The sequence below is a fragment of the Lipophrys pholis genome, assembly GCF_963383615.2.
Source record: "Lipophrys pholis genome assembly, chromosome: 1".
Classification (NCBI taxonomy): domain Eukaryota; kingdom Metazoa; phylum Chordata; class Actinopteri; order Blenniiformes; family Blenniidae; genus Lipophrys; species Lipophrys pholis.
In genome coordinates, this window is record NC_137635.1 from 25403818 (window position 1) to 25415435 (window position 11618).

Genomic DNA, 11618 nt, shown 5'->3' on the forward strand with positions numbered 1-11618 from the left:
GGAGCTTCCTACTGAGGGAGTGATGAGGAGCTACTGGGAGAGGGAGGAAGAGGAAAAGCTCAGCTTTAGATGGACAAGCAGGGGAGGAAGCAACCAGATAGATGGGCGTGCAGTTCTTCCCACTGGTGATTTGGTCAGTAATTCCAGTGTGGAGGTCTGAGCTTATATGAACGAAAACTATTGGGACTTTGTCCAAATGTACACAGGTAGATGGAAGGAGCTCCAGGAGCTGCAGTGGTGGTGCCTGGGTCTGCACAGAGATGAGCAGAAGAACATCACACCTCCTCAGTGTGTTCTCACTCAAAATGTCCGCCAGCTTGATGGCAGAGTGTGTGAGAGGATGAAGGGTGAGAAAGGCACTGGAGTGCAGTGACTGGGTGTTACAGAGCCTCTGATCAGGAGTCACACTGCAGGCAGGACCTACTCTACCAAGCAATGGCCACATATCTCTAGGGAAGGGGGAAGAGGAGTGGAGGAGGCAGGATGGAGGAGGGAAGAGGAGTGGAGGAGGAAAGAGGGAGAAGGGAAGAGGAGTTGAGGAGGAAGGGGAAAGAGGAGTGGAGGAGGCAGGAGGGAAGGGGAGTGGAGGAGGGATAAGGGAGAAGGGAAGAGGAGTTGAGAAGGGAAGCGGAGTGGAGGAGGAAGGGGAAAGAGGAAGCAGGAGGAAAGAGGAGTGGAGGAGGCAGGAGGGAAGAGGAATGGAGGGGGGAGGAGGAGTGGAGGAGGAAGGAGGGAAGTGGAGTGGAGGAGGAAGGAGGCAGGAGAGAAGAGGAAGGGAGGAGGGAAAAAGGAGTGGAGGAGGCAGGAGAGAAGAGGAGTGGAGGAGGCAGGGGGAGGTGGAGTGGAGGAGGAAGGAGAGAAGAGGAGTGGAGGAGGAAGGAGAGAAGAGGAGTGGAGGAGGCAGGGGGAAGTGGAGTGGAGGAGGAAGGAGGCAGGAGAGAAGAGGAAGGGAGGAGGGAAAAAGGAGTGGAGGAGGGAGGAGAGAAGAGGAGGAAGGAGGAGTGGAAGAGGGAGGAGGGAAAAGGAGTGGAGGAGGAATCAGGGAAGAGGAGTGGAGGAGGGAGGAGAGAAGAGGAGTGGAGGAGGGAGGAGAGAAGAGGAGTGGAGAGGAGACCATCTTCAATCAGCCAACAAGACATTGCAGTCTATGTCGGAGGTCAGAGACAGTGGAGCAGTGCTGGTGAGCTGCTGGACGGATGGGAGTGAAAGAAGGATTAGGATGGAGAGATTGAGCAGAGAAGGAATGGGAAGAGGAGGAGTGAAGGATATACTGATGTGGGGAGAAAGAGGAAGGGGCAGAAGATGTTTAAATAGGTTCCTGAAGGCAACGGATTATTGGAGAAACTATAGAGCGGTGGGAGAGAAGCTAGATACATCGAACCAGCAGATGGCGGTAATGCAACATCACGGATGCAAACTGCCGTAAAACCCAAAAGAAGAAGAAGCAGAAGCAGAAGAAGAAACTGTCAGATCGGGTAACTGCTGAGGAGCGTCTCTCCCGCGGGGCGAGGAGTGTGTGTGTCCGGTATCTGTGTGTGTTAGGAGTGTGTGTGTGTGCGTGTCCGGTGTGTGTCAGGTGTGTGTTTGTGTGTGTGTGTCCGTGTCCGGTGTGTGTGTGTGTGTGTGTGTGTGTGTGTGTGTGTGTCGTGTGTGTCGTGTGTGTCGTGTGTGTCGTGTGTGTCGTGTGTGTGTGGATCAGTCCTCCCCGCAGTGACGCTCCGTGTCCGTCAGATACGGAGGCTGAACCTTGAAAACCCGCAGAGCTGCTGCTTCATGTCCGCCGTGAGGGGAAGAGACCCGGAGGAGTAGCCTCCGTCTGTGTGTCTCCTCCTGCGGTCCCGGTCCCGGTCCCGGTCCCGGTCTCCCGCCATGCGTTTCAACGAGAAGGAGCTGGTGTCCCTGAGCAGGCAGCCGTCAGAGAGAGCAGCTGAGCTGGGCATGAGAGGACCCAAGAAAGGAGACGGTAAGAGCCCCTTGTCTCCTGGTTCTCTGGTCACCTGGTTCTCTGGTCACCTTGTCTCCTGGTTCTCTGGTCACCTGGTTCTCTGGTCACCTTGTCTCCTGGTCACCTTGTCTCCTGGTTCTCTGGTCACCTGGTTCTCTGGTCACCTTTTCTCCTGGTTCTCTGGTCTCCTGGTTCTCTGGTCTCCTGGTCACCTTGTCTCCTGGTTCTCTGGTCTCCTGGTTCTCTGGTCACCTTGTCTCCTGGTTCTCTGGTCTCCTGGTTCTCTGGTCTCCTGGTCACCTTGTCTCCTGGTTCTCTGTTCTCCTGGTTCTTTTGTCTCCTCCCAGTCCTTTGGTCTCCTGGTTCTCTGGTCCTCTTGTCTCCTGGTTCTCTTGGTCCTCTGGTCTCCTGGTTCTCTGGTCCTCTTGTCTCCTGGTTCTCTGGTCCTCTTGTCTCCTGGTTCTCTGTTCTCCTGGTTCTTTTGTCTCCTCCCAGTCCTTTGGTCTCCTGGTTCTCTGGTCCTCTTGTCTCCTGGTTCTCTTGGTCCTCTGGTCTCCTAGTTCTCTGGTCCTCTTGTCTCCTAGTTCTCTTGTCTCTTGGTCCTCTTGTCTCCTGGTTCTCTGGTCCTCTTGTCTCCTGGTTCTCTGGTCCTGAGGTGGAGATGGTTTGATGTTTTATGTTTGATGGTTTAAAGTTTGATTGTTTTATGTTTGATGGTTTGATGTTTGATGTGACTTCCTCTCTGTGATCATAGTGGTGAAGAAGAGGCTGGTGAAACTGGTGGTGAACTTCCTGTTTTATTTCCGGACTGACGAGGAGGAGGTCAGTAGTTCCCTCATGTTTGTATTCTATCAATATATATGAAGTGGTGAAGGTTGATGTAGTTCAGCTCTCCACCCCTGGATGTCATGTTGATGTTCAGGATTAAAGAAGTCATGTGGGTTTCAGTTCACGAAGCAGGTTGGAAGAGAGGACAGTTCTTTAGTCACAAGTCCAGGTTAGAGGACAGAACCGTCTCCTCCGTCTCATTGTCCAACTAATCCCAGCTGTTTTCTCTGTCAGCCAATGGGAGCACTGCTGCTGGAGCAGTGTCGGGTGGAGCGGGAAGACGGGCACACCTTCTCCATCAGTGAGACACACACACACACACACACACACACACACACACACACACACACACACACACACACACACACACACACACACACACACACACACACACACACACACACACACACACACACACACACCAGCTCCTGTTCATCACTTCATGTGTTTGCCTGCAGCTTTCCTGGACGAGGCAGAGAGGAAGTACCTGTTTGAGTGTGACTCTGAGGAGCAGCGAGCCGAGTGGATGGACTCCATCATCAAAGCCAGGTCACTCCTCCTGCTGCTCCTCTTCCTCTTCCTCCTCCCCCTCTCCTCCTCCTCCTCCTCCTGCTCCTCCTCTTCCTCTTCCTCTTCCTCCTCTTCCCCCTCTCCTCCTCCTCCTGCTCCTTCTCTTCCTATTCCTCCTCCCCCTCTCCTCCTCCTCCTCCTCCTCTTCCTCTTCTTCCTCCTCCCCCTATCCTCCTCCTCCTGCTCCTCCTCTTCCTCTTCCTCTTACTCCTCTTCCCCCTCTCCTCCTCCTCCTCCTCCTGCTCCTCCTCTTCCTCTTCCTCCTCCCCCTCTCCTCCTCTTCCTCCTCTTCCCCCTCTCCTCCTCCTCCTGCTCCTTCTCTTCCTATTCCTCCTCCCCCTCTCCTCCTCCTCCTCCTCCTCCTCTTCCTCTTCTTCCTCCTCCCCCTATCCTCCTCCTCCTGCTCCTCCTCTTCCTCTTCCTCTTCCCCCTCTCCTCCTCCTCCTCCTCCTGCTCCTCCTCTTCCTCTTCCTCCTCCCCCTCTCCTCCTCTTCCTCCTCTTCCCCCTCTCCTCCTCCTCCTGCTCCTTCTCTTCCTATTCCTCCTCCCCCCTCTCCTCCTCCTCCTGCTCTTCCTCCTCCTCTTCCTCTTCCTCCTCCCCCTCTCCTCCTCCTCCTCCTCCTCTTCCTCCTCTTGTCCAGAACTTTCACTGAGACACCGTCCATAACGAGATGAAGCCCTGGGAAACATATATTGTTTTGAATTTTTACAACAATTTGATCATTTTCTGACTGCTTGTTTTTTAAAACCAGGATTTTTATAAAATCTCAATTCTTCAAGCAAACAGTAAAACATGCTGCAGCTTTTTGTCCTAAACTTAACATGATGTAGACTTTTTACAAAGAGTCCTTTTAACAACAATTGTATTGTGTCCATATCAATATAAGAATGGAGCGGCTGTAGAGCGACTGTGGAGTGGCTGTAGAGCGGAGCGGCTGTAGAGCGACTGTGGAGTGGCTGCAGAGCGGAGCGGCTGTAGAGCGACTGTGGAGTGGCTGAATAGTGGAGCGGCTGTTGAGCGACTGTGGAGTGGCTGAAGAGTGGAGCGGCTGTTGAGCGACTGTGGAGTGGCTATAGAGTGGAGCGGCTGTAGAGCGACTGTGAAGTGGCTGAATAGTGGAGCGGCTGTAGAGCGACTGTGGAGTGGCTGAAGAGTGGAGCGGCTGTAGAGCGACTGTGGAGTGGCTGAAGAGTGGAGCGGCTGTTGAGCGACTGTGGAGTGGCTGAAGAGTGGAGCGGCTGTAGAGCGACTGTGGAGTGGCTGAAGAGTGGAGCGGCTGTTGAGCGACTGTGGAGTGGCTGCAGAGTTGCAGGATGGTTCATAAAAGACTATTCCTTACACACACACACACACACACACACACACACACACACACACACACACACACACACACACACACACACACACACACACACACACACACACACACACACACACACACACACACACACACACACACACACACACACACACACACGTACCATTCTGATCTAACATGTGAAACGAGACTCGCCCTTTCACCTCCAGCTGCTCATCATGTTGTTTCCTCCTCCTCCTGACTAGCAGCTGTTATTCCCTCGTCTCCTTCCCGCTTCTCACTTTAGACTGTTATTGTTGTCCTCTGCAGATCATCATGTTAGTGTGCAGAACACGACTGGAGTGAATGAGTGAGTGTGTGAGTGTGTTTTCTGTGAACTGCTGGAGGCTCTCAGCTCTCAGCTCCGTCTGTCTCCGGCTTCACGTTCCAGCAGAAATTATTCAAATATTCTCAGATTGAGATTTATTCCAATAAAACATCAAAACTAGACGATGTGGCAGAAAGCAGGTCAGCAATCGGCCCACAGTCAAAGCTCTGCATCCATCCATCCATCCATCCATCCATCCATCCATCCATCCATCCATCCATCCATCCATCCATCCATCCATCCATCCATCCATCCATCCATCAGTCCTCGGCTCACATTCCACTGTGTCTGATCTTCAATCTTCCTGCTTCCTCCAATGTGACGTGAAAGTTTTCATGTGTTGCAGTTATGAATTCATGAGGAAGAACCTGATCTTCTATCGCAGTGAGATTCACCGTCTGACGGGGAAGGTGAGTCCTGGAGCACATCTGACCTGAACGCTGATCTGAACGCTGAACACTGACCTGAACGCTGAACACTGAACTGAATGCTGCACGCTGACCTGAACGCTGACCTGAACACTGAACTGAACTGAACACTGAACTGAATGCTGACCTGACCTCTGAACTGAACGCTGACCTCTGAACTGAACGCTGACCTCTGAACTGAACGCTGACCTGAACGCTGAACTGAACGCTGAACACTGATCCGAACGCTGAACTGAATGCTGAACACTGATCCAAACGCTGAACACTGATCCGAACACTGAACGCTGAACACTGAACTGAACGCTGAACACTGATCCAAACGCTGAACACTGATCCGAACACTGAACGCTGAACACTGATCCGAACGCTGAACACTGATCCGAACGCTGAACACTGATCCGAACGCTGAACTGAACGCTGAACACTGATCCGAACGCTGAACTGAACGCTGAACACTGAACTGAACGCTGAACACTGAACTGAACGCTGAACTGAACGCTGGATATTGAACTGAACGCTGAACTGAACGCTGAACACTGATCCAAACGCTGAACTGAACGCTGAACACTGATCCGAACGCTGAACACTGATCCGAACGCTGAACACTGATCCGAACGCTGAACACTGATCCGAACACTGATCCAAACGCTGAACACTGATCCAAACGCTGAACACTGATCCGAATGCTGAACACTGATTCGAACGCTGAACTGAACGCTGAACTGAACGCTGTACTGAACGCTGAATATTGAACTGAACGCTGAACACTGATCCGAACGCTGAACTGAACACTGAACTGAACGCTGAATATTGAACTGAACGCTGAACTGAACACTGATCCGAACGCTGAACTGAACACTGATCCGAACGCTGAACTGAACGCTGAACTGAACACTGAACTGAACGCTGAATATTGAACTGAACGCTGAACACTGATCCGAACGCTGAACTGAACGCTGAACTGAACGCTGAACTGAACTAGGGCTGCAACAACAAATCGATAAAATACGATTGATAAAAGTTTTACCAACGAATTTCATTATTGATTCCTTGTGCCGAGCGATTTATGCGCCACTCGCCATGTTGTGGAGTCGTTTACTTCACCTTCGTAGCTTCATCAGCGCTGGCTGACTGAAACAGAACTTCAGCCTGCAGAGCGAGTTGGATGTCGCGAGGCGGTACAGTAGAACCTGTGAGGACCCGGTAAGAGTGACCCCCTGTACTGGACACGTCACTGTGCAGGACACATATTTACCTGTTAACACACCTTAATGAGGACAACCTGCCTGACAAGGACAACAGACAGGTTCTCCTGGTAAATTTCAAGCTGAACGATACTGAAACGGACAAAATACCTGGACTGGACCCGATTATTGGAATATTCAGACGTTGTGGGGTCAGGAGGTTAGTTTGAGATGTGAATCATCGCCGCCTCCCCGCAGCACAGAGCTGCAGTAAAGCTCCTCTCCCTTAGTTTGACTTTCCCTTTCCAGCAGAGAACATGAGGCCCGGGGGCCAAACCCCCCCAAGAGGCTCCAGTCTGTCCCACCAAGCAAGGAGCTTATAGAGGATTTATACTAGTTTTATTTTGACATTTCATTGTGTTTTGCACCAGAATGTTTCATTAAAATGGACTTTATGTTGAGATTGTAATAATTTTCGGTACTAACTGTGTGATCTTACAAAAATATAGATAATTCCATTACATACACTGTGACCACAACAAAGAAAAACCTTAAGAGTAAATTTAAAGGTTATTATAGTAATATTTTACCAGTCTGGTCTACTAAAGATGAAACTGACTGTATGTGGTCCCTGAAGTTAGTTAAATCTTATTTAATAATTATCTTGTACACGTCTTATATACATATGCGTGTGTCTATACTCTCTCTCGCTCTCGCTCTCTCTCTCTCTCTCTCACTTAGTATACATCTTGGTACTGGTTCAGTTATGTGCTTTTAAATAACCATAATAACATATTTGGTCTTTGGTTCCTTCAATATCAACTGGTCTTACAATTTGAGATTTTTATTTTAAATTTTTTTATCCGATTCATCGAAAAAATAATCAATCGATTATCAAAATAATCGTTAGTTGCAGCCCTAAACTGAATGCTGAACTGAAGTTGAACTCTGAACTGAACACCGAACTGAATGCTGAACTGAATGCTGAACGCTGAACTGAATGCTGAACGCTGTACTGAATGCTGACCACTGAACTGACTGCTGAACGCTGAACTGATTGCTGAACGCTGAACTGATTGCTGAACGCTGAACTGATTGCTGAACACTGAACTGAATGCTGAACACTGAACTGAATGCTGAACACTGAACTGAATGCTGAACTGATTGCTGAACGCTGAACTGATTGCTGAACGCTGTACTGAATGCTGAACGCTGTACTGAATGCTGAACGCTAAACTGATTGCTGAACGCTGAACTGAATGCTGAACGCTGAACTGATTGCTGAACGCTGAACGCTGAACTGATTGCTGAACGCTGAACTGATTGCTGAACGCTGAACTGATTGCTGAACGCTGAACTGAATGCTGAACGCTGAACTGAATGCTGAACACTGAATGCTGAACGCCACACATTGAAGTGAAAATGGTTCAGAAAAGTTTAGCATTGACATGGTAACATTTTGAAAAAGATCTCCGTTTACATGACAACTGCACAAACACTGACAAGGATGTAGTCAGCCTGCCAGGCCCTGAGGTGGCGCTGTCGCTTGTTTCTGTAATGAAACCACATCCATATGCAGTAGAGAACGATCCACTCTAAACGTTAACGTGGACGATAAAACTAGAACTGGGACGGTTTGTTTCTCACGCAGAAGAAGAACTTCTGCACATGCCCAGTAGCACAGTCGCCAGCCTCTGGGAAAAGTTCCACGTTGGGAGCCAGTTTGTAAAAGTGACAGGGTCAGTGGTTCCAAGTACCGTTGTCATGGAAACGGAGCCCAAAACCTGACCACGGTTTTCTGGTTTCACTGGTTTTCGTTGTGTGAACGGGGCCTGGATTAGTCCTGGTTTCACACGTGGTCTGCTTCCTTCACAGGACCCTCTGGACCAGTACGGCATATCAGACGAAACCCGCTTCCAGGTCGGCCACAGCCTGCAGGACCGGTCTGGAGACGCCTCGTCCCTGTAGGACCCCTTTAGGACTACTATAGGGACCCCTGTAGGACCTCTGGTCCACCTGGTCCGTCCTGATCAGGCTGGACTCTCACTGGCATTCAAATGCTGACTTGGTTCTGGTTTTCCTGGTTCCTCCTCCTCTCCGCTTCTTTGTGGCCAATTGATGAGTTTCCTTCACTTTCAGACGGCCGGACAAAGCCGTTGGTTCTTCTTCTGCAACTCAAACTCACGTTAGTGGTTTTAGGGAATTTCAAGAAACCCTGTTCAGTCATGTCTTCCACCTGCAGTCAGCTGTTTGTTTGTGTGAATGTGTTTCTTAGTAAATGTGGACTTTCTGATCTGCTGCTTCAGGACAAAACTGATGAGACACCCTGCAGATTTCACAAGGCCACTGAGACGTTTCCTCTTTCAGACTGCATGAGTCCTTCAAACTGCTGACTGAGCCAAATATTCTGCTCAATAATCTCAAGAGAAAACTACTTTTAGCTCCCCCTCTCCTTCTCTCTCTTTATCTCTCTCCTCTCTCTCTCTCTCTCATTTGTTTTAGTTTTTCTTAAAACCTATAGTTTTGCACATATTTCTGGTTTTTGCTTTTTATTTAATGAATTCTAGTTCTTTACTTGAAGCTACTGTACTTGTATTGTGGCACTTTGAATCCTGTGTGTTGAATGAAGCTGTTCAGTGTCCACACTCTGGGTCCACACTCTGGGTCTACACTCTGGGTCCACACTCTGGGTCTACACTCTGGGTCCACACTCTGGGTCCACACTCTGGGTCTACACTCTGGGTCCACACTCTGGGTCTACACTCTGGGTCCACACTCTGGGTCCACACTCTGGGTCTACACTCTGGGTCTACACTCTGGGTCCACACTCTGGGTCTACACTCTGGGTCTACACTCTGGGTCCACACTCTGGGTCCACACTCTGGGTCTACACTCTGGGTCTACACTCTGGGTCTACACTCTGGGTCTACACTCTGGGTCCACACTCTGGGTCCACACTCTGGGTCTACACTCAGTGTCCACACTCTGGGTCTACACTTTAAATTGAACTATTTCAACCCTTCACTTGTTTTATTATTTCTAATTTTAGCTTATAAATCATGAAAATGAAAAAGAGTCAAAATATGAATATCCTATTTCATAGGATCAATGGAAGCCATAGTAAATACGATTACAATATCTTATATTCGTGCAGAAATAAGTGACAATAAATTTACATTCCAGTGACATTCTAGTCTAAGCTGTACCTGAATATTTGACTATATTTGATTCTCGTATCCTGCAAAGTTGTGAAATGTGTGTGTAATGACTGAGTGAGCCTGCAGAGCAAGGTGAATGTTTTTACTGTTTACTCCCACTTGTTTCACTGGCATCTTTTTTTAATGATTAAAATCATCTGAAAGTGAATTTATGTATTTTGAGTCTTTATTGAAATGAAACAAAGACTTTACACAAACGTGATCCTCAGCAGAACAATTAGATTCCTTGAAGGCTGATCTGATGCTGGAGCACTAACGACCATGGATTTTATGTTTTTTTTTGTTCAAGTTTATTGAGGTTTGCGCGGCACAAAGCATCAGGATTTTCAGACTCATAATAAAGAGCAGTTCTGTCGCAAAGCAATATTTCATATATTTCTAACCCAATCTCGCAGCCTATACTATTCCTGCCCTCGCTGAGTTACACACATTTCTTCCATTCATACCAACACACCTTAGACTGTTTGATAATTGGAGAATAAAAGAAAGAAAGGAAAGAATAAAGATGTCATAACAAAGTAGAATAAATGAGTAAATGTGGGGCTCAATTAATTTCGATAATGATTGTCGGAGTCGATGTTAAAAAGTACTGCTGTGTCTTGTGGAAGTTTTCTAAGGAACCTTTCAAGGAGAACCTGATCCTTTCCACAGTAACACATCGCAGTATCTCCTGAATCCACATATTGTGAGTTGGTGGGGTGGAGCGAGACCACTTCAGGAGAATCACTCTTCCAGCAGGTACTCTGGCTGGTTTAGGGAATCCGACTGAGGTTGTGATTCCACAGAAGGCAGTAATGGGTTGAAGCACTATGGTTTGACCTACAACCTCGCTGAGTGTTTCAAAGATCGTAGTCCAAAATCCAGACAGTTGGAAAGTCCAGAACATGTGGCCAAAGTCAGCAGGTGATTGTCTGCACCTACTGCAGGTGTCCGTCCTGTCAGGGTCGATTCTGGACAGTTTAGCGTTGGTAAAATACACTCTATGCAGAATTTTACACTGTAGGAAGTTATGTCTTTCCCAAAAAGAAGATGTGTGAACACTATGTAAAATCTCCTGCCAGATTTCATCAGATCAGAGGATCCTGAGGTCTTGACCCCAGGTGGACCTCAGGGAGCTCAGGCGGTTTGGAGACAGACTGTAGATATAGCTGCATATGGTTCCTATAAGACCCTTCGGTCTACTATCCAGAGTCATGAACTGGTCTAACAACAATTCCAGTGGTCTGTTGGCAAAATGGGGGAAGTAAGTTTTCACATAATGTCTTATCTGAAAGAAACAGAATAAGTGAGTGCTGGGTAGGTTGAATTTTGTTACCAAAGAAGTAAAAGAAGAACAGATGTCGTAAATGCTGTGAATTGGTAAGATTGTGTGTGCAGACCAAAGTCTTTCCTGAATTGGTTCCAGATCATTCGTGTATTCTACACTGTTGGGTTGGGACTCAAAGTATTGTGACTAAACGTGTGCCCTAGATAACATTGATTCACAATACCTTTTTGAGTCCATCATATATAAGTGACATGCTTACAAATTTATTGTCAGGATTGAGTCTGGCAAAGAAGCATTGTTGGTCTAGTGCTCAGGAATCATACCTGCATGAAAGAGGTTTGGGTTCAATCCCAGGTGGTCTCACAATTTTTTTTTCATTGCGTCATGTCATCCAGAGGTCTTGCTTGGACATTTATATGATGTCCAGACAGGATGTCCATGCAATGTCCAGGAAACAGGTACAAAAACGTTCATTCTGGCCTCCCCTGAAGA

The 11618-nt window shown here is 48.2% G+C and overlaps 1 protein-coding gene across 1 annotated transcript; it reads left to right on the forward strand.

Annotated features, from left to right (window-relative positions):
• Positions 1-1142: 1142 nt before the first annotated feature.
• Positions 1143-10005, forward strand: plekhj1 (pleckstrin homology domain containing, family J member 1). The gene is made up of 6 exons (XM_080493462.1): positions 1143-1963; positions 2700-2767; positions 3008-3074; positions 3232-3322; positions 5376-5439; positions 8517-10005. Exons 1-6 carry the CDS (start codon positions 1870-1872, stop codon positions 8607-8609), a joined length of 477 nt encoding a protein of 158 aa, XP_080349588.1. The 5' UTR covers positions 1143-1869; the 3' UTR covers positions 8610-10005.
• Positions 10006-11618: the final 1613 nt, after the last annotated feature.

Excerpts from the sequence above, each read along its gene's own strand:
- plekhj1 (XM_080493462.1), top strand. The coding sequence starts at position 1,870 with ATGCGTTTCAACGAGAAGGAGCTGGTGTCCCTGAGCAGGCAGCCGTCA. Across the intron at positions 2,768-3,007 it reads TCCGGACTGACGAGGAGGAG|CCAATGGGAGCACTGCTGCT; the intron begins GTCAGTAGTTCC and ends TTTCTCTGTCAG. Across the intron at positions 3,075-3,231 it reads CGGGCACACCTTCTCCATCA|CTTTCCTGGACGAGGCAGAG; the intron begins GTGAGACACACA and ends GTTTGCCTGCAG.